The sequence below is a fragment of the Peromyscus californicus genome, unplaced genomic scaffold (genome assembly GCF_007827085.1).
Source record: "Peromyscus californicus insignis strain IS unplaced genomic scaffold, ASM782708v3 Scaffold_7__1_contigs__length_154581171, whole genome shotgun sequence".
In the NCBI taxonomy this organism is placed as follows: domain Eukaryota; kingdom Metazoa; phylum Chordata; class Mammalia; order Rodentia; family Cricetidae; genus Peromyscus; species Peromyscus californicus.
The window spans coordinates 68,211,775-68,234,031 of NW_026294595.1; the positions used below are offsets into that span (position 1 = coordinate 68,211,775).

The 22,257-nt window shown below is 56.9% G+C and overlaps 2 protein-coding genes across 3 annotated transcripts; one reads left to right on the top strand and one right to left on the bottom strand.

Annotated features, from left to right (window-relative positions):
• The first annotated feature begins 80 nt into the window (after positions 1-80).
• Positions 81-2,971, top strand: Frey1 (Frey regulator of sperm-oocyte fusion 1). The gene is made up of 3 exons (XM_052726583.1): positions 81-1,808; positions 1,963-2,036; positions 2,205-2,971. The coding sequence occupies exons 1-3, from the start codon at positions 1,705-1,707 to the stop codon at positions 2,324-2,326; spliced, it is 300 nt and encodes a 99-aa protein (XP_052582543.1). The 5' UTR covers positions 81-1,704; the 3' UTR covers positions 2,327-2,971.
• Mapk8ip1 (mitogen-activated protein kinase 8 interacting protein 1) lies at positions 2,431-20,448 on the bottom strand. Of its 2 annotated transcripts, none has more exons than XM_052726557.1 (12): positions 20,291-20,448; positions 10,087-10,192; positions 7,942-8,247; positions 6,504-6,585; positions 5,530-6,342; positions 5,323-5,398; positions 4,665-4,837; positions 4,279-4,388; positions 4,003-4,119; positions 3,770-3,840; positions 3,561-3,659; positions 2,431-3,192 (listed from the first exon to the last, which is right to left on the bottom strand). In XM_052726557.1, exons 1-12 carry the CDS (start codon positions 20,386-20,388, stop codon positions 3,120-3,122), a joined length of 2,124 nt encoding a protein of 707 aa, XP_052582517.1. In that variant the 5' UTR covers positions 20,389-20,448; the 3' UTR covers positions 2,431-3,119. The 2 variants fall into 2 exon arrangements, with proteins under 2 accessions (XP_052582517.1, XP_052582516.1); XM_052726556.1 differs by lacking the exon at positions 20,291-20,448 and adding an exon at positions 11,213-11,639.
• Positions 20,449-22,257: the final 1,809 nt, after the last annotated feature.

The following is a 22,257-nucleotide window of genomic DNA, read 5'->3' on the forward strand; positions in this document are numbered from 1 at the left end:
GAGCCACAGCAGCCTGCCTTGTCACTGGGCAGGAAGTCTCCGTCAGGTCCAGGGGGGCAGCTTCATCTCGGCACAGCAGACTGATTCAACTTTCTCCAGCATGGGTCACCATTTGAATGAACTGCGTGACTAGATGCTTCCCTTCTCACTGGTCTCTGGTGAAGACGAGTGGAACCAGGCCATGGAGAACCATGGTCCACTATGCCTTCTAGCCATGGTCTCTGTTTCCCCTTTCCCCCACAGGGCTAAACAGCAAGCCCAGCCCTGCACCCTAGAAGCTCTTCTCTATGGCGGAAGTCAGATCTGCCGGGGCTGGGACGAGATAGAGTGCGAACCTGGATCTGTGTGTGTGCGCCATGCAGGCTATTGTGGGGAAGTGAGAAGAGGGCCTGAACTTCACTGTCCTTAGTGTCTGTCCTCCCGTCTCTCCCTTTGTCCTTCTGTTTCTGTCTTTTAGACAGACTCACTAGCCTCAAACTCATGGCAGTCTCAGTGAGGGACTCTAGGGTTAAGCTGTCACCCCTACCTTGTTCCTGTCCTTTTGTTGCATGGACTGTTCTCAGCAGTGGTGCCCTTGACTTTGGAGGACACTGTTTGCACCTGTCTTTCAGGCCCCCCTCCTCCAATGTGCTCTCATAGCCCCAACTCAACCTGACATGCTTGCCATGTGATTCTGAGAAGCACACCCCTGGGCTCTGAGCAGCAGTGGCAAGGGCAGCCTGTCAGTCTGGGGGCTCTGGAACCTGTGACCCTCTGCTCAGGCTCAAGCATCCTGGGTGCTGCTTACACTGTAGCAGGCTTCAGTGCCATGCAACCTAGGGTCCCCAGCCTCACAGTTCCCGACTAGCAGGTCACCTGTGTATGTACTACAGTGGGATCTTGAAGGTGGAGGTGGTGTGGCAGAGGAGAGCAAGGCCTTCCAGCAGGCGGTGAAACTCAAAACTGCAGGGCTTGTGTTATTCTGGAGATGGGTGGAGACTAACCGCCAAGCCACACCCCTCACCCTGAGGTCAGTTTCCTGACAGCAGCTGGGGCAGGGAGGGCTGTGTGTCGAAAGCAGCTGTGCAGGGTCTTGGTGGAGACAACACTGAAGTGCTGTGCTGTGTGGACATACGGAGTGGATGGCATGAGGCCCAGGGAAAAGTTCGGTAGGGCACCATACCCTTGGTGTTCTGTGCAGAGACGAGAGAGTGGGTGACATCAGCCATGACATGGGCGACGCTCAGTCAAGGCAATGGGGCAGGGGATGAATAACTGCAGCAGACCATGGGGACTGTGTGGGTAGAGGAATAGGGCGGTACCCAGGAGTCCAGTGATGGATGAGGCTTTGGAGTTGGCTAGCATGGCATTCCAGGTCCCTAGAACTGAGGAAGGGAGGTTTCCTGGCAGGGACATAATACTAAAGCAGTGGTATGGAACAAGAGTCTTCTCTGGGCCTGGCAGTAGTGGTGCACACCTTTGATCCCAGCTCTTGGGAGGCAGAGCTCAAGGCCAGCCTGGTCTACAACGTGAGTCCCAGGACAACCAAGGCTACACAGAGAAACCCTGCCTCCAAAGTCTTCAAGACGTGAAGGAAGGCAGTGCTGGTGCTGATGCTGAGCTCTGGAACTAATGTCCTTTGTGAGGTGGCCCTGAGAACTGGCCCCAGGTTCTGTCCTGCTGGGGGAGGGGCAGGCAGAAGCCACAGCAGGGACTGTATAGGAGATGGTTCTCGCCATGCTGGGGGCTCTGTATCCCAGGGCTGGGCTCAGCCTCTTCCTTTTTTACCTCATCCTGGCAGGCGCCCTCCTTCGACCGCAGCCCCAGAGGTAAGGTCAGAGCCTCAGGGCCTAGAAGACTGGACAAGGCTGACCATTATCCTGGGAAGGGTTAGTTTATGGAGACTCCACCCTGGGCTGTCCCGCAAAGGAGAGTGGCTATGGCCTTTGGGGCCAGGGCTCAGCACAGCAACATTTCCCATAGGTCTCTGCGATCTGTTCCTGAGGAATTCTCAGCCCCGCTGGAACTCGCACAGCCGCTCTCAGGCCTAGTGGATGGTAGTATTTCTCTCCCCTCCCCACCCTCCCTCCACAGCAGGTGCCCCTAGAGGTCCCCTAGGGCCAAGTCCTGTGTCTCCTCCTCCCAGACTGCCTCTTCAGAGCTGGCTACAGCCCTATTCCAAGTCAGCAGCCCTTCCCTCCACCCTTATCTTCTTCTCTCTTTAGACTATGGGGTCAGACCCAAGCACCCGTGGCCACGAGGGCCCCGACCCCTTCTCTCTCGGGCCCAGCAGCGCAAGCGGGACGGGCCCAACATGGCTGACTATTACTATGATGTGAATCTGTGATGGGAACCCCGCATAAAGCTATTCTGGGCAGCAAATGCTTGGCTTGCTAGCCTGTGTGTAACAAGAAGGCCCAGCAGGGGTCCGAGTGAATACACCCACTGTGGTCCAGACAGGAAATGGCACTTTAATAGTAGTAGCCAGGTGACAAGACAGTGATGGGGTTGGCTGGGACCAGCTGAGAGGCCTCCTTTCCCTGCCAGGCAGGCCTTGCTGTAGCCCTCTCCTTGCTAGCACACACAAGCCTGCCAGGGCCAGCATGCTGGCCAGGCTGGAGGTCGGAGCTGCCTGGAGGCCCCACGGACAACGTCGGCTGAGAACAAGGTCTTCACTGTCGTGTATTGCCATTTCCTCACTGGAAAGTCCTTGGGAGGTGGTCGGGCTCAGCCTGAGCTCGGGGCTCTAGGTGAGGTGGGGACAGGAAGGTGGGCACTTCCAGGTGGAATGGGCTTTGTCAAGGCAGGAGCCAAGAGCCAGAGAAGCCAGGGTCCCCGGCATGAAACAAGGCCCAGGATAGGGAGGGCAGTGCCTCTGTTCCTAGGGGATCCCTTTGTGGTCAGAGGCCTGACCCCCCCAGCCCCACCTTTCCCCAGTCCCCAGAGAGCCTGTACCGTCCTCCATAGATGAATCTAAACCCATATATTACAATAAACTGCATCTGCCTCTCCCCACACCCCGGCCCCCACCCCAGCAGCCCGCACTTCCCCATTCTCTTGTGGCAGTACCACATCCTGTCCATAGCCAGCTGTCCTACTACTGGCCTGGGGCTGAGGGGCTGCAGAGGGTAGCGGTGCTGCTACTCCAGGTAGATATCTTCTGTAGGACAGGTGTACTCCACAAACTGCTTGTAGAACTGCTGAAATGCACGCCTGGAAAATGGGGGACACTGGGTGACCAGGAGCCTCGAGCCAGGTTCTTCCGAAGGCTCTTGGGGACTCTGGGACGGCTTAGCTCTGTTCTCTGGGCAGTTATTTCCCAAAGAGGAAAGGACTAGTTGAGAAAGGGCCCAGTAGCTAATTATCAAGGAAGTGGTCCAGACCCTGGGCTCCTTAGCACCTCCCAACCTCTTCCAGGAGTGGGGCTCCCAGGACAAGGGTGACAGTAATACACTGGGCATGAAGAAGCTCCAGTCTTGTGACAGGGCATATTACCTGGGCAGACCCTCACCAACACACACACACACACACACACACACACACACACACACGCACGCACATGCATGTACACACACTCTTACCCTACAGACTCTGCCAGGGCTTTGGTGGAGTCTTCAGACACAAAGACATGGCAGGCAAACCGGTGGTCAGCAGGGTGCTTGGTGATGAACCCAAAGTACCTGTGGGAAGGTAGGCAGGCATCTATCTGTAAGACAAGGTTCTTACCCATCCCCACCCATGATGGCCCGGGACTGCCACTGGGACGCTCATGTCTGCCTCTCCTACTTACTTGTTGTTCTTTGGATGGTATCCACAGAAAGAGATGTTTTTTAGCTGGAAAAAGTGGCTACATTTATTTCCCTACAGAAGGGATGAGAGAAGACAGTTTGCAGGGGGAAGCGGGCAGGTGGGCCAGTGGGGATAGGGCAGGTCCACAGGGAGAGGAGAGGCACGCGGCAGGCGAGAAATGAAGGGGAAGGAGACGCACATGGGGCAGGAAGGCTGGGGCCTGAAGGAAGTCACCTTGGCCTCCTGAGCATCATCGGCTTTGACGCCTATTTTGACACCCCTGACACTGATCTCAAGGACACAGCTGGAGGGTGGGTTAAAGTGCACGGTGAGCCGGCGGGTGGTGGCAATCTGCATGAGGAACAGAGCCATGTTGGAAGCTCTGTGTTTCTCTGTGGACCCCTCATGTCCCAGCACTGCCTCCAGACCCTTGTGTACTCTTCCCCGATAGTGAGGGCTGGCTGAGGATAGGCACCCCCCAGGAAAAGGCAAGGAGCCAGATGTGGGTACCTTTTGCATAGCGGCACAGAGGACATCATTGCCCTTGTGATAAGGAACCTGGACGGAGCCCAGGAACTTCACCCGGAACTGGTCAATCCAGTCGCTGTTTTTGGCAAGGGCTAGGAAGCAACCATACAATAAGCAAGAGAGCCATCAGCAGGGGGCTCAGAGCCAAGCCAAGAAGGGACGGTGCAGCATGTGGAGTGACTCAGGCAGCAGAGGATGCTGCCATCCTCACATGCCCTGATTGGCTGCGCCTCACTTACTAACTGGGTAATGGAACCTCTGCTCTCCTCCCCGGCGGCCTAAGACCTGGGGTGCATGTTCACTGGCAGCCAGGTGGGTGGGTAGAAGCAGGGGTGGGTGGGTGGGACCAAACTGGAGGAAAGTACTACCTGCCATGTGCTCAGGCTCCTTGGTGACCTCAATGGCATAGTAGGCAGGAAAGACACCTCGGGCTCCGGTGCGCATGTTATAGGCCTCGTACCAATAGTCTTCTGCCTGCAGCTGCACCAGCAGAGGGTCGTCCACTTCCAGCTCAAGTTCGTCTTCGTGTCGAGGCACAAACCTGTCCCCAAAGGCATGTGAGGTGCTGACCGTCAGGGTTCTTTAGCCTAATGTGGGGTCCTGAGCCACTGACATTTACAAAATACCCATGCGCCTGTCACAGTGCTGTCTCCTAGGGGACACATGACACTCAGATATGCATCTGCTACACAAGATTTCAGGGGCCAGGGAGGAAGGGAGCCTAGGCCTTGATAATGAAAAAGCCATGGAAAATGAGCACCTTGCCTAGAGGCAAGATGGGGCGCAGGTTCTATGCAGGGCAGGTATCTCTCTGGCCCCTCACCAGGTTAGGTGCATAGTCCTAGCTTCCTCATGACACCCCAGCACTGTGTCATTAAGCTAAGTTCCTACAGGGGGACACTATCCCCCAGCAGCAGAGGGATGCCAGTGATGGGCTGGTAGAGGTAGGGAAGGGGGGTAGGGAAGGGGGTAGGGAAGGGGGTAGGGAAGGGGGTAGGGAAGGGGGTAGGGAGGGGCAGCCCTCACCTGAATATAGCCCGATGGGATTGCTCCTGCTCCTCCCCATTGATGACACAGGAGAACAGCCCAAAGGACTCAGCACCTGTAGGAAGTCAAGAGGCTGGAGGAGGTGGCCTCAGCTTGGGGCAAGTAGAAAGCTCTGTCCTGCTCTCAGACAGACCATCAGCTCTCCCTGGCCAGGGTCCCCCCCACATTCCCCGCTCACTGACTCACTGGAGGAGCGAGAGCGGCCACTCATGAAGACGTTCAGAAACTTCTTAGAGAAGTGGACATCGGGCTCATCCGGTGTGGAGTCCTCCGAGAGGCAGGTGGGAGGCCGGGGCTGAGGGGCCTCCTCATACTCCTCACCAATGGCTGACTCATAGGGTGAGGAGGCAGAGGCACAGTTGTCATAGACAGTAGCAGAGTCGCTTTCATCACTGTAGTCTCCGAAGCATGGCCGCAGGCTCACCAGCTCAAGCTGGGCATGCTCATCCACCACCAGTGTGTACTTGACCGAGTCGTAGGACAGGGCGCTGGTGTCCGAGCTCAGTGAGGCCCGTGGAGGCGGCGGTGGCTCCCCGAGGCTTCCCCGCCACCCTCCACCTGGTGGCTCAGCTCGCTCTGGGGATGACAGGCAGTCGAATCCCTCATCCTCTTCACTGATGGAGGGGTGTGGCCGCCCTGCAGTTGCAGAGTAAGCCGCAGGGTCCGGATCAGAGCTCACCGACATCCGGCCCTCAGTGGGTGGCAAGAAGGTGGAGGTGGGCTCTGCAGGGTCTGGGGGCCTCTGCACCGGGGTCAGGTAGATTTCCTCAGTGGCCTCGAGCCGCACATCTGCCTGATAGTGGATTCGGTCTCGATGGGAGTGGCCGCGGCCACCAGGTGCAGCGGCAGGAGGACCACTCGGAGGTGCCATCTGAGTGGCAGCACTGCGGCGGCGAGGGCTGTCGGTGGAGGTGCCGCGATCCTTGGTGGGAACGGGACTGCTCTGGGGCGGCAGTTCGTCACTCAGGCAGATGTGTTCATGTGGAGGTGTCTGCTCCCCTAGAGGACAGGCGAGTTGGTACTGAGAGATGGGCCCCACTCCGGATACCTGCCCCCTCCTCTTCCCAGTTGTCCTCTGCAGCCAGTCACTGGCGACCTCAGCCCAGGTGGGCCAGGGGAAGACACTGGGTCTCCAACTCAGGGAGAGAGGTCTCACTTACCTGTCTTCAGAGGGGAGGATGACCGAGACACGCGGTCCTGCCAACTGTGCTTTTTGCCTAAAGAATTATTATTCAGCGTGTCCTGTGCAGAGAACAAAAGGCTCTTATGAAGAAGCAGTCAGCAGTGCCCGGCACAGGGAGGCCCTGGTCCTGCCCCCATCAGGCCATCCCTAGGCTGTTCCCACCCCATCTGGCCTTGCCAAAGGCCTCTCTGCCAACCTCCCTCTAGCAGGCAGCCAGGGTGGGAAATTACCACCCTCCCCACGGGCCTGCTGGCTTGGAGACAACCCTCAAGAGATGCAATGGTGGTGCTGGCCAGCGTGGGTGCTGAGTAGAGGGTGCGGAGGGGGAAGCACAGCTCCCAGGAGAGTCAGAGCAGTCCCAGCCGCTGACGGAAGACATGTTCTGATGCTCAAACCCAGCCCTGGTGAAGGACGGGAAGACTGGCCCAGAAAGCTGGGGTCTAGCAAAGTGGTGGGGGCACTCTGGTACAAGGAAGGGTCTCCCCAGAAGCTGGCCTGTGGACCTGGATGAATCATTCAAATCATGACTCCATAACACTCACCCCCACGTCACCCCACGTGACTGAGGACTGACAGATGTAGTGTCAGCAGCCCTCCTTCCTGGATCTCCCAGAATGCTCATGCATGCCACATTCAGCCTCCTGAGACCCCTGAACAGTGCCCATGCACAGGGCTCTCCACACACAACTTGGGCTCCCTCTCCAGGGAACACGATAAGCAACACACACACATTCATGAACTGAGCTGCCAGAAGCCATGCCAGAGGATCCTGGGAAAGGGACCAACCTCTTCCCTGCAGCCCCTCAACTCTCCACCAGTAGCTCCACCTCCCCAGCTCCTTCCCTCCCAGTACCTCTCCTGCCTAGGCCTACAAGACAATGGGTCAAGGCAGCCCCGCTTTGGCATCCAGCCACCTGCCAGGGGCCCTAGGCCCCAACTCAGTCAAACAATTCCATCCTCCATCTCTATTGCTGCTTTCTGGAATGTCCAGCTGCTGAGATGTCCAACTGGCTGCAGACCCTAAATTCCCATTCCATCTTCATCCCATTTCAGATGCTCTTTTCTCCAGGCCCTGCTGCTGCCTCAACCTTCACCAAAGCCCCCAACCCAAAGAGGACCCTGTCACGACTGTAGGAACCCAACTCCTTTGTTAGTCCCCTGCGACTCTCCCCACTGGAGTCCCTGGCAACCCCTTCGTCCCTTTCCAGAACCTATACCCAGTCTGCTGGGATCAGCCCTTTTCAGGACAGACTTTCCTGCCCCTGGACAAGTCCTTCCTCTGGCCTACCTGCAGAAAACCTGCTCCTTCCCAGGCACCATGCCAGGGTCCTCGACGCCACCAGCAGGCCCACGCCCCTACATCTTCCCTGTCCACCCAGGGCGCCGCCCCCTCAGCTCTGCCCGGAGCAGCTCACCTGAGACCGCGGCACCTGCGGGAAGAGGTTGAGCGTGGTAGGCCGCTTGGGCCGGTAGGTGTCTCCGCTGCCCGTGCCCGGGCCCTGGCCTTGGCTGCGAGGCGCAGGCTCCTGGCCGGACTCGGCTTTGGGAGGCCCCACTCCCGGCCGTTGGGCAGCGAGCTCGTCGTCCTCCTCCTCGTCGTCGTCCTCAGCTCCGGGAGTGTCACCTGCCGCGTCGATCAGGTCCATCTGCAGCATCTCCGCCTGCAGCCGGCTCCCTGCGTTGCCGCTGCCACCCGCAGACAGCAGCCCGGCGCGCGGGGGCTGCGCGGCGCGGACGGAGGGGCGTCAGGGGAGGGGCCTTGTGAGCGGGGGAGGGGTCTCGCGGGAGGGGCGGGTCTGATGCCGCTGTGCCACGCCTCCCCACCGGACGAGTCCATTCGGCAGCCGCGAAGGGAGGGAGACGGGGAGCCGAGCAGAGACCCAAGCACTGGGCCACTCCCGTCCGCTCCCCCCAACCCCCCACCCACCACGAGGCCGCGTCCCCAGGCCAGAAGGAACCGCCCACGCCTCTCCGCTCCCACGGTCCCCCCCCTCCGGACTCCTTGCACCCTCCCGTTCCCTTGGCAACGGCCAGTGACCTCACTCTGGTGGTAAGCCGAGCCCAGAGTGAAATCACCACTGTTGCCACGGAGACCTAGGGGTCGCCCAGGAATTCCGGCCCCAATAGGGATGGGTGAGACAGCTGGCGTTCGAAGGGGCCATTGAAGCAAACTGGGAAAAGTGCGTGTCAGCCAGGTGAGAAGGACTGCAGTGGGGACTGGAGGCCCTGACTGGACCCCAAGGGGGACTCTGAGGGGGAGCTCCTGCCAGTCAGCTCTAACCTGAACACTTCCCTCATCCAACCCTGCCTTTATAGTCCCTATTTGCTACTTCCGATGTTGCCACTAACTCCTGGCACCTTGGACAGATCCCCTGACTGTATACTGCTGTCTTCCAGGTTACCAGAGAGGAGAGGACACTGCAAAGTGTGCATGAAAGCCACTGAGACTTGGACTAGCTCCCACCGGGGGATTGCCCTAGTTAGTCGAGCACTACCAGGGTAGGGGTGGAGGTGGTTCTGGCTAACTGCAAAAGACCCTCTTGAAAGCTTTGCATGTAGGAGACAGTAGTTTCAAACTCCAGAACAGGTATGGGACCTTCGAGAAGTCGTGACCCAGCTCTGGGACCACTCCCCAAGCCCAGAGGAGAGTGCCACTGCCTCCATCCTTTCTGGCCTGGCCAGAAGGTAGAGGATTGGGAATGGGAACTGGAAAGTCGTCCTCAGGGCTTGCCTTCCTTTGCCTGGAAGTTTCTAAAAGTACTAGGGATAGCAGGAGGTCTAAGACAAATACCCTTCCCTAGCTCACTCTACAGCTATCTAAATGTCACATTTAGCTACTCAAGTACCTGGTTAGATAAAGTGCTGGACTCGGACACTTAGCCCAGTGCACTTGCCTTCCCCATCCTGCAAGCAAGTCTTTGGTTTGTGTTCAGACAACAGAACGGGGATTCCCATCTATCCTGGTACCCTGGCACTCAGACATAACGACAGGAGACAGCCTGTCACTATGGTAAAGCCAAGGGGCTCAGAGCAATACCAATACTGGAAGAACCCCTCGGCAGGCACCACTGAAAGCCCCGAAGGCTGGTAGTGTGGTCAGGGTGGTGCAGCAGCAGCAACAGCAGCAGCAGCAGCAGTCACAGGAGCTAGTCCAGCAGCACCCTGGCTCCCTTCTCCTGCCCCAAAGCACTGCAGAGTCTACCAGACTCCACCCTATACCGCTGCGGGTCCTCTGCCAAGAAGCTCCTGAGAGGCCCCTGCCTTCATTCTGGCCCTCACTGCCTCTGTCCTACATCGCAAGCCCTCCTGCTCCCTCTCTGTGAGCAACTGAAGGAGCTGCCTCCTGCCTTAGCACTGAGAAGACAATACAATATAAAACATTAGGATTTTGCTTTGAGCACCCAAGATGTGCCAAACATTACACTAGGTGCTTCCTGCATTGTTCATTCACTTCCTAGGGGTGCCACACCTACTCAAAAGCTCCTTTGTAAATAGAGGGGTGCCTTCACTTCTGTCCCCATCCCTCCACCCCACGCAGACTCTCTAGACCCAGCCCTTACCCGGAGAGACAATGTGTCTTTGCACTGCAGGCTGATTCCACACTCATCAGTGATCTCTGAAAGGTCTTCATCCTCAAACTCCTCCAGACTGATGTCGTGGGTGAGCCTGGCGGGGACAGAAACCAATGTTACAACCTAGGGGGCCTAAGCCTCAACTAACCCTGCTGGTGTCTCCCTCTTCTCGGGGGAAGCCTCTGGAAGGCAGGTGACAGCTCCCAGATGGAGGACTCAGTCTGTCTGTACCAGTGGCAGGGGAAGGATTTGGGGTTGGAGCCAAAAGGCATTCCACCTAGGGTGGCGGAGGAGGCAGCTCAAGGTTCCTCCAGCATCACCAGCTGGGAGTTCTCCATCCTGCTGCCAACCAGAAGGCGGTCCTAGAAGGCCCAACTGTCCAGAGCCTCAGTTCTGTTGGAGAGATGCCTCCATGGCCAAAGCAAGTGCCAAGGCTAGTTCAACCCCAAGAGGCGCCCAGAGCAGGGAAACCTTTGCACTCCACAGTAACAAGACCCAAAGGCTACCAGAAGGCACAGCAGGGACCCCTTTCTCTTACCCACAAAAAGTACTGAGCCAGGGTAATAGTGAGGGGGACCTGGAATCTGCCTGTTCTAAGAAAAGCTATGACTTTCTTTTACATTCTTGGTCTCGTCTCTTCAACTACACAATCTCCTGAGCAAATGGGGTCAGGGAGGGCCCAGGCTCGGGCTTGTGACAGACCACAAAGAGCCCTTGGGTACCAGACACTCGCAGGCTTCCCGGAGCCCAGGCCAGCCTGTGTGCCCACCTGGGGATGTACTGCTGACAGCCACTGTGATGACGGCCTGTGCCCTGTACCTGCCCATCCCAACCCTGGCACTTTGTCTGGCTCGGCCTAAGTGGGACATCTGGGGAGCTGAAGCGAATGCCTGGGCCTTTTCCCAGAGACCAGGAGATGAGGCACAGAGCAGAGGCACACAAGCTCATCCAAGGTCACCCAGGAAAGGAAGGACGGGGTGCAGCTCCCAGGGAAGCCTAGAAGGCTCACACCTCTGTCTTCTACCTCACTCAATCTGAACAGGGGCCCTGAGCTCAATGGAGCGCCTCCCGACTCACCCCTCCCCCACCCGGAGGTCAGCCCCCAGGACCCTACCAGCGCTCCCACTGATCCTCCAACCAGCTGTCATTGTCTGGGCTCGAATCCATCTTCAGTACCAGCTGCATGGAGAGCCCTGCCCGGCCAGGGGGCTGCGGGGCTCCAGGGCTGCCCTCTCATGCCCAGAAGGGTGGGGGGGGCCAGAGCTCAAGGCAGGGCTGAGGCTCCTAGCCTCCACCAACTGGGCCTGCCTTTCTGCATCCTGCCGGCTGCAGAAGCCTGGGGAGCTCATTAAAAATAGATGGGCCCGAGAGGAGGCCGCAGCTGCCCACCCAGGCCCCAGCCCCAACTCTTCCTGGCCCAGCCCTCAGATGCGGGCAGCTTCCTCCCTAGGCGGCCCGACGCGCTGCGATGTCGCCGCCTCCCCCGCGGGATCAGGTTACTGCAATCAATGCTACTGGCTCCACCTGCCCTTCCAATGCCCCTGTTGGGGGCTGGAGTGACCCTCCCTCCTCCCAAGGCCAGGCTTGTAAGCTGACGGCAGAAATCTGGTATTTTTTTCCCCCTCAAAGCCAGACCCTGATCTGCTTTAAAGGGCCAGCGCCACACTCAGGGTGCCAAGTGGGAAGATGGAGGGGCTTCCAAGGTGCCCCAAAAATGGACACCCGAATTTACACAGTCACAGGCTCCGCCTCCACACCTCGTCTGCAAAGCTTCTGCACGCGCGCCCAGGGCCAGGGAGGTTGGGTCGGGGATTGGGGCTTCTGGAGAGAGAGAGCAATGAGGACCCACTTGGAGCATGGTTGGGAGTCATTTGGGAGTGATTTTGACTGGGTCTGGAGGTCTCTAGTAACAACTGTCCTGGAAGATTCGGACCCCAAGGGGTAACAGGTTTCCAGACATGAGGGTGTGGCCACCAGCTGGCATGGAAGTGGCCAGGGGGCTGGTCCAGAGACCAGAGCATCCTCCGCAGTCTGGCCTTTTGGCCCTGTAGCTGACACTAAACGCAATCTACCTGTAAGGTGTGGGACTCAGGCAGCATGGCAGTTCCTGGGTCCCACTGGGCATCTTCTCTGGAGGTGTCCTCAGATGGCCCAGCTCTACTGGTGCCCTCTGTACACACCTCACTGCCAAACCCTGGTCCAGTTCCTGCATCCACCAGACAAGGGGGTGCCCCTGCCCGCTGGCCTCAGTCTTCCTATACCTGTACTACCCCTCCTATGGGCATGAGGCAAAGTCTCAAGGGACACCAGCATCCCTTCTCTCCTCACTCAAAACCCTCCTGGGCTCTCTGCAAGGGGGCAGATTCTAGCCTTGTGTGCAATTACCTATTTACTGAGCCTTGCTCCTCAAGAATGGGTACCGGGCCCCAACAGTCCCAACCTGGGACTTGCATGGTACACGTGGAAGGCCTTCAAACTGGGCATGCCTACCCCTCTCAATAGGGCAGGCGTCATCCTCTGGTTGGACCCATCAGAGATGCCCTACCCATCTGGCTACAGAGTTGGATGGAATGCGGCCCCCTTATCATCTACATTTCTCCCTTCCTGGCTCCCATCTAGACTGGATGCTCCTGGAGGGCGGAGCTGGTGAGGACGTCAAACACACTATGTGCTCAGCAGACACATGCCAGGTGTTGGCCACAGGAAAGCCTCGGTCTCTACCCCTCCTCTCAAACTGAAGGGTTTGGAGTCGGGCTGCAGGATTCTACATGGCCAGAGGATGTGTCCCTGTGTATCCACGGCCCCTCAGCATGGCCTGATGAGCCCTTTCCTGAACAACGGTCTGAGTGGGACAAGCCAGATGAGGGCACTGGGTTAACTGGACAAAGACAGGAAGAGCTATGGACTAGGGGTCAGGAGCCTTCCATTAATCCTTAGTTGCCTTCAGGGCAGGGAGGGTGTTCTTGCCTTCTCTCACTCCTAAATTCACCCAGGAAAGAAGCCCCAGGGGATGACATGTTCCATCCATTTAGAAACCTTGGTGTCAGTACCCTTGTCTGTCTTTGGGGTGATTCTCCTAAGTGGAATGAGCCGGGCAGAATGACCCCGGGTCAGGCCTGGTAGTAGGAGCATTGAGAGCAAATCCTCCCCCTTCTTAAGATGCCACCAGCAGGGCCACCAACCTTGCCACATTTCTTTACTACCTTGGGATGGGGCTCTGGGCCATCTCACAGAGGAGGGTGCCCTAAGGCTCAGGCACAGGGGTAAGACGCGGTTTCCTTTCTGCCTGCCACCTCAGAATGAGTCCGAGTGTCTGAATTAGAGTGTCAGGAGGAGGCCACTACCAAAGAAGAGGAGGAAGGACTGGCCAAGGGCTGTCCTCTGTTGTCGCCTCACTCTTCTCTAGGCACTGGTGGTCTAGATCTCCCGGGCAGAGCCCAGAGACACTTCGAGAAGGGAAGGGACTGGCAGCTCTGTGTTCAGGGACACCAACAGTAAGGAAGAAGAGAGGGGGGCTGGAGTAACAGGGAGTCGGGAAGGCAGGAGGCTCCTCCCGACCTTGCCCTAAGGCACTTTCTTGGAAATCTGAGCCCTGGTCTGGGAGGTGGCACAGGAGAATCACACAGCCCTGGCAGCTTGGCAGCTTCTTCCTCGGGGCTGGACCTCGGGCAGCCTCCCAGGGTAGCAGCCCGACTTGCCCATGTTGTGCAGACAGACGCACAGCATAGCCATGCTCGCTGGCCCTGTGTCTGAGTTTGGTCACTGGACACCACACCGACTTGGGCATCTGTCTTCCTGCAGTACATACCCTCTTGCAGTGACGGCCCCCAGAACACCTTGCTCAGCTTGTGGCCATGACCACACCCTACGCTCTGCGGCGTCCTGGGCTCAGGCAGAGCTGCTCCGGGATTCTCCTGTGCTTTCAGCTGCCCGGCTGCCTCCGTACTCTTGGCCGTGTGTCCATCCCTGCAGCAGTTCCGGCTGGTCCTCGCCTCCTCACGTACTCCTTCAACCCAGGCACAGGCTGAGGTGGCTGTACCCAGGAAGTGAGGGCCGAGCACAGCGCTGAGCTGTCACTGAGTGAGGCCAGGTGTGGGCTGTCAGAAGCCACTCTTGGGCGTTGTCCTCCAGCTTCCTGTCTAAGTTAAGGAGACTAGCTAAGGAACCTTTGGCCCCAGCCATGGCGCCCCTGGGGGCTTCTTGTGATAGAACCCACCTGAGATCCAGGGGTCCGGCCTGTTCTGGCAGCCCTAAATCTTACAGAGCTGGCTCGCAAGAGATCCTGAGGGTACCCAGTGTCTAGCCCCTTGGCTCCTCTGACTTTGAAGAACAGGACACTCCACCTTTCTGGTGGCTCTTAGCCCCGCCTAGTGGCAGTTTTGGAAAGACAGTAGTTTTCCTTTTGGGTTGTATGACCCACGGTGGCCCCCCCAAAGGGCAGCTGGCCAGTAATGTAAGGTGCCGCGAGGTAAGGGTTGGGCAAACTCCAGCATTCCCGGGTCTTTACATGTTTGCCATGCAAAGGCCTAGGTCAGTTCCCTTTTTGGATCCAACTTCCTGTGTTCTCAACAGAGAGTCTAGGGCAGGCTATCCGGGCCTCTGGGAAAACAGCCTGGCTGAATCTGGAAGGCAGGGTAAGCCAGGTTCTCAGGGTACCCTCATCCCCCTGGCCAGTGGACTAGGTAGTCTAGCTGCTTCTTGATCTAGAATTAATCCCCTTCCATAGGGGATGCATCACCACCATCAGCAACAGGAAAATGTCAACTCGAGAAATGAGTTCCTCCACGGGACAGCCCCCACTCTGGGTTAACCTGCTAAATTTTCCCAAAGACTTCCGAGATATGTGGCAAGGATTCTGTGAACAGTGGCTGACTCAGCTTGGAAGAAACACCCCCAAATGTACAGTTCCACATGTGGAAATCCCTTACATACAAAACTGTGTGTGATGTTGTCCTGGGTGGCACTGCTGACCCAATTTGTGGGACCCTTTAGGCACCAAGCTAGAACTGGGTCACTAGAGCCATGCAGGAGTCTAACCCAGAGTGGGATGGGAAGTGTGGGGCACCGCATTCCACTGAACAGACAGTTTGTGCGTCTTCTGGAATAAACACCACAGAGTCTGTGTGTGAATATGGAGAATGACAACCAAAGAATAAGCAACAGGGCAGTCTGGGCCTGGAGACAGCTCCACCCACAGCTCCACCACAGAGTGCTGGCCTCGCATGCAACGAGGTGCTTGAGCCCCGCACTGCACGGACCTGTGACCCCAGCATTTGGGAGGCAGCAACAAGAGGGACTCAAGCAAGGTCCTCTTCAATTACACAGCAAGTTCCAGGCCAGTCTGGGTGACATGAGACATGGCCTTTTTAAAAGGTGGGGGTTAGATGGAGGAGGCAGGCTGGATGGCCTACGGCTTCCCTGGGAAGACACACACAAGACCCATAGGGACAGGAGCTGTGGGAGGGGTGAAATCTGAGGAGCTTGCCTTTGCTGTACCCGGCAAACATCTGGTTCTGCTTCCCACTGCCTAGCCCCGGATCCCCGCTGCTAGTCTCTCCACGGCTAGTCTCAATCTCCCAAACTCACCCCTTCCTATGCAAAGCTATTCACACAGACACTAACTAAGCACCCGTTAGATGATGGAGTCCTTGGCTGCCTGGGATGGGGGTGGGGAGTGGTGGGGGGTAGGAGCTGTGTGGCCCTTACTTGCATATTCAGTAACAGAACACAGAACACAGTACCAGGAGAGGTTCCCAGAGTTGTATATGAATGTGAGCAGAGCCAGGGGACAAAGATGATATTCTAGAAGACCCCTGAGCTGGGGATGGTGACACCGTTTATAGGAACCTTTAGTCCCCAAGGCAGAATTAGGTTGTACCACTTCCCAGGGATCCAGAGACCCAATGAGGGCTTGAATGCTCGAAGGCTGGGGTAGAACTCCTTCCCTGGCTACAGGTGGGCTGTGTGACGCTAGCCAGCTCCTCTGTTCTACACCATAGGTTCACCAGGAGCCAAGCCAGAGGCAGCAACTGGCCTACCTCACCACACATGGCTGGCTACCGGACCACCTTGTCCTCCACCATCCCCTGGGTTCTTTCTGAGGTGACAGCCATCTTCTCTGAACACTGACACTTCAAGGAACATGGTTCTAGGACATGCCCTCCCCCAAGCTCCATACCCCAAACCAACTGCCCACTCGACTCCACCCACTGGGTCAGCAAAGATCACCAATCTGAAATCTGGAAAGTGCCAAGGTGACTAGACCACGGCCTGCCTGGTTCTCATCTCCCAAGGAACGCCAGTACCAGCTGATCACTGCTGTATCTTCCTCATCCTCCGACTAGGTCCCTCCCTTCCAGTGGGAGGATCTGATCTGCCCCATCCTGTAACCATCTCCCATCCTGTCCCCCATGCAGGCTTCTCATCTGCCTGCAGGATGGGCAGGATGGCTGGTTAGACCACCAGTCTCCTGGCCTCCCCACTTACTCTGTCCAGCAGCCAGAGCGAGAGCAGACTATCCGCCGGCTGCTGTCAGTCCCTGCCTGACCCCAGGCCAGCACCCACTGCTTGTGGCTGAAGAGTCCAGCCTCCTAACACAGCCTCCGGCTTCCTGCACAGCTCTGCTCTCCGCACTGGCAGACAGGTCACCCTGCAGGCTTGCCTGTTCTAGCCTGTCCTCCCCCACTGTACTTTCCTCCTCTGTGAGGACTGCTCGACCTTCCCCTGTGGGCCCTGGACCTGTACGGCCACCACACTTGGCCTAGCTGGTCAGACACTGTCTTCCTCTACATTGTCACCTGCATGGGGGTCAGATCCAGGTCAGGACCTCTGCATACTGCCCTTCCTGGTGAGCCCGGCAAAGGAAGACAGTGTACACAGCTCTGTAAAGAGGTAAATGGGACCCCTGCTCTGTGGTGAGCATCCCTCATGCTCGGGCAGAGCAGTAGGGTCAGTGGAAACCCCAGATGGAGTCTGGGTCCTGGGCTCCATCCCAACCATGTCATTAACTTGCTGTGTGTTCTTGGGGAAGTCACTGGCCCTTTCATGTTTCTACATAAGAGAGAGATCTCCTGGACTGTTTTTCTTTTCTCGAATTTGCTTTCTTCCGCAGTGGTAGAGTTGGAACTTAGGCCCTCCAGCATACTTAGCACTGCATCATACCCCAGCCCTGATAAGTTGATAATCTGAGATCTCCCTTATCCAGAACTCAGTCATATACCCTTAAAGCAGGCTGTTCATATTACTTCTCATGAATACCCCTTTGTTCTGTGGCTCTTCCATTTGGGATGACTGTCCCCGGTTCCACCCCTTCATCCCACACATCCAGGACCAATAGATCCATTGTGTAATGCTCTAAATTCTCTCCCCTAGAGCTTCCTTTATGAAGAACATGGATCAGTTAAAAATATCTTTTTGCTATGCTGTAAGTAACTTAGTAACTTATACACATGCTAATCCAAAAATAAGAAGCCAAATGGTACCCAAACAGGTAAAGTAAAAAGCACAAAGTCCTCGCTCCACCCCACATCCAGACAAACCACTAGGGACCAGATGGAAGATTTCCATAATCAGAAAAACCACCCAGAACACACTCATTTAAATCAATTTCCAACAGACTCTCCCATCTTTCAAGTCCACACATGCTTATCCCTCCAAAGGTGCTCCCCAGTATCCCAGGGCTCTCTTTTTTTAGTGGCAGAATTGAAATAAGACTTTCTGGGTTCACATCAGCTCCTCTACTTCTCTATGCCTTGGTTTCCACATCTGAAAGCAGGGGTAATACTGACCTGTTCCCATGGTTACAGGAGGACACACTCTTGTCCACAACAAGTTCTTAGCATGGTTTCCCTGAGTTCAGCATTCACCACTACTCTGTTTGTTCTCTGGGGAAATGTGCCCAGGACATCCATCCTCAATTCAATAATAAACCAGCGAGGCACTGTTGAGAACCTATTCTGGGCTGAGTAACGGGGACAGCAAAGTGTGAGTATGCACCACTTACACATTCTAGAAGCTCACAGTAGCAATGGGACACACACACACACACACACACACACACACACACACACACACACACACACACACCCCTGAGTTCTAGGACCATCCTGAGCAGGGCCTAAAGAAGACATTTTAAGAACAAAGAAAGACCCAAAGGGCTTAAGTGCCCAGTCTTGGAGCACATAGCTAAAAAGAGCAGTTGAACCCACAACCTACCAAAGAGCCACAAGACAGCATACTTGCTCAGGGTTGAACCGGGCTGGACCAATGGTTGCTTAGGCGGGACCAGAGAAAGGGCAGGGGAGGCTGCTGAAGTAGGCAGCAGGCATGCAGGGCCCAAGACACTGCCCAGCATTATTCCCACGAGTTTGCTTTGTCTCACAGCCAGGGCACAGTGTCCTGGAGGGCCAGCCCACTCCTCAGCCTTTTGGTATACTGTCACCCTCATTCTCCATAGCCCAGATTTGGTCATATGCTCCCTGGCTGGTATCCTTCATCTTAGCTTCTCAGACCTCTATACTAAATGATAACTTCCTGCCAGAATTGGGGGTGTGAGCCTATCCTGGGCCAGAGGTAGGGCCTGTAGGGAGGGGGAACTGAGCAGGCTCAGACCTGGTCTCAGGTTCCAGTCCTGACCCAGTCTCAGACTTTTCTATGGTCCCTAGGCTAGCCCCCCCTGCCCTCTGTATTTTCCAATGTCTCTGCTCTACAAAAGGCAGACCAAGGTACACCTTCAGGGTGGTTGTGAAGGTTCAGTGAACTACCCTGGAGAAATGCTTTGACAGAAACAAGCTGTGCAGCTTCCTGCCGGGGTAGAAGGCTACTTGTTGAACAGTGACTTGATATGTACTATCTCCTTCCCAGGCTGGAATCAATATTAATTAGCCCACTCAACAGATGGGGCCAAAGGAGACAAAAGCATGCTTGGATCAGGCAGTGAGGAAACAGTGGAGGTGGGATTTGAACCCATGGTCCTCACAGTTTATTTTCTTCCCCTGCAAAGTTCTAACCTGCTAGGGAGAATCTGAAGTCTTAGCCTGGAGGCTGCAGTCCTCCAGCCTTCCTTCAGGTTTGGAACCTTCCTCTGGATGCCTCCTTCTGGTTCTTTCAGCTGGGCTCAGGGCCCCCTTGGAGGATTCGGGGACCGATCATATCATTTGAGATCCCTGGGGGGGTCTCTGCCCACCTGAGGACCTGGGAGCCAGAGACCCCTTCAACAGATGAGTTGGCGCCAGAGCCCAGCTGGGGCCTGGCTGGGACAAGGGCCCCAGGAGAGAGAAGGGCGCCTGCTCCTGAGATGGGGGAACAATGAGCTAGGTCTCAGCTTCTTTCTCCTGGATTCTGGAGCAGTGACACCCTTCTCTTCTTCCTCACCAACTCTCTCTCTCTGTCTCTGTCTCTCTCTCCTGTGTGTGTGTGTGTGTGTGTGTGTGTGTGTGTGTGTGTGTGTGTGTGTGTGTGTGTGTGTGTAAGAGAGGACATTACCGGCACAACACATCACCCCTTATGTCTCTGAAATTTACCTGGTCTAATACTAGACTTGGGAGGTGGATAGAAGGGGAGCTCAGGTCAGGGTCCTGAGTATGTATCATAGTAGGGACCTCCAACGACATCCTTGGATATTCACAGGCAGGTTCCCCTCCCACAAGCATATTGGGTTCCACTGGTTGAAAGCGATTCTTCTGCCTATACAACTGACCAGGTGGGAGCTGCCCAAATCCAGACCTTGCCCACGATAGCCTAGCAATCTGGTCAGGCGAGCTGGGGGAGGGGACCACCCTCCTTACAGCATCAAGGTTGTTACCTCAGAGAACTGGGGCCCTCGGGCCCCCAACCCCTAGCTTGCCCCCACCTTGGGCCAGAAACCTTGGAACGCAGTAGGGTAAAGTCTGGACGGGTTGCTGCACCGAGAATTCCATCTAAACCCCAGACCCATTCTCAGCTCCAAGGTGGAGGGGGAAGTCGATCTCCCAGGTCTCTGCCCCAGATCCACCCCGAGCACCCCACCTCAGGACATGAAATGGTGGAGGGAGATGGGGGGAGGGGGGGACACGCGGTGACCACCAACCTGGACCAACCTGGGTTGCAGGGTCTGGGGGCTCGGCCCGGAAGTCACGCCGCCCTCTGGGTCCCCGGGGATCCCGAGGCTCCAGGCCAAGCCGAAGGGCGGGGCGCGCGCGGCCGCTATGCTCACCTGAAATTGGGAGGCGAAGCGATGTGCAGTCCCAGGAATGGGGAGGCGGCCGGCGGGGACGCGGCGCCCCCGCCCAGGCCGCTCTCTCGCTCCGCCATTCCCGGGCGCAGCCCTGGCCATCCGGGCGGAGCGCGGCGCGGGAGGCAGCGGCGGCGGCGGCGGCGGCGGTGGAGGAGGAGGCGCGGCGAGGAGGCCGCCGCCGCCGCGGGGCTCGGACTCGGCTGGGGCGGGCGCGGCTCCGGACCGCGCGCCGCTTTGCCTGCGGCCCCCGCGAGAGCGCCCCGCGCGCGCCCCCGGGCAGGCTGGGGTCTCGTGGCCCCGCCCCCGCCCCGCCCCCCGGCGCTCTCCGAGGTGCTGACGCTTTGGTCCGGTGGCCCTGGGTCCGCCCGGCCTCCCCCAACACTCCCCCAACCCCCGGACTCTACAGGCACCCGCAAAGCTTTGCTTCCCAGAGAGTGGGACCTAGATCCAGGGCATCAGGTTGCTAATGGCAGGGTCCTGCTCCCCAAGTCCGTCTTTGGCCCTCCACAGCAACGGGAGTGGGAAGGAGGGTTTCGGAAGATGGCAGAGAAAGGAGAGAGGGTGGTGGAGTGGAGTCCAAAAGCAGTCAGCTTTGGAGCCAGGTGGCCTAAGACCACAGCTTGGTTCCACAAGTAAACAGGCAATGGGGGCTTGCATTGGTGACCTCACAGCTATAAGGCTTGTCTTTCCCATCTGTAAAATGGGGTATGATTTCTCCATGTCTGTGGTGAGGAAGAAACAGAATAGAAATGCTTGCAGGGAACCCCCACCTGTGCACTGGGATCATCTCTCCCAGAACTCTCTCTAAAGGGGCACCTCTGTCAAGACCCCCTTGAATCCCATTTACCCATGATGACCTGAGCACTGCTCTTGGCTTCTTAGCCCTGTGAAGTCTCTTTATGCCAGGACTCAGGTTGTCCTGGAAGTTACTATGTAACTTAGGCTGACTTTGAACTGGTGACAATTTTGAGTCTCTTGCTAAGCCTGAGGATTAGTGTGAACTCCCATGCCCAGTTCTCCAGCACTTGTCTTCCCACTGTGTTCTTTGCAGAGCACGCCTTTTACACCCACACACTCCTGAACTGGTTTCTCCCACCCTAAGGCCCAGGACTTTCCTCTTGCCCCAGAGCAGACTTTTTGGAGGAGGCCTGTTGGTTGTTTGAAGGCCCAGGATCTTCCTCTTGCTCCAGAGATGGCTTCTTGGGGGCCTGTTGGTTGTTTGAAGGCCCAGGACCTTCCTCTTGCCCCAGAGATGGCTTCTTGGGGGCCTGTTGGTTGTTTGAAGGCCCAGGACCTTCCTCTTGCCCCAGAGATGGCTTCTTGGGGGCCTGTTGGTTGTTTGAAGGCCCAGGACCTTCCTCTTGCCCCAGAGCTGGCTTCTTGGGGGCCTGTTGGTTGTTCCCCACACTCGCTGAGTTTAGCCGCGGTTTCTTCCTGGTCCTGTATTAGGCTTTCTCACACTGCATGGACTAGCAAGGCCAGGGCCCAGCTTGGGTGGGTCAGAGTGCCTCCCACCCACTTTCTTCACTCCTCCGGCCACAGGCCCTGCCCTTCACAGAGGTAGAGCAGGACAGACAAATGCTCTACAGCCTGCGGAGTTCCGTTTGCAAATCTTGACTGCCAACTGGGAACGTTGCCTCCTTTTCTTTCCCAGCAAGAAGCTGCAGGCACCTGCCTTGCAAAATTCAATCTCCCTGCTTTAGCCCTAAGAACATTCTAGAGCCCAGAGCCAGACGCCTTGGCTGCCTCTCCCTCCCTGCCGTTGATGCTTCAAGAGGTGTTTGGTCACTTTAACTTTCTCTTTTGGCTCAGGCCTCTCACACTAGGTCCTGCCCTAACCATCTGCCGTTGTTATGGTGCCTCCCTTCTGCCCAGGAAAGCAGTCTTGCCTAGTTATCATGGCTAACATGTGCTTGCTTCAGATAGGCAGCATCCCCAGGAAGTCA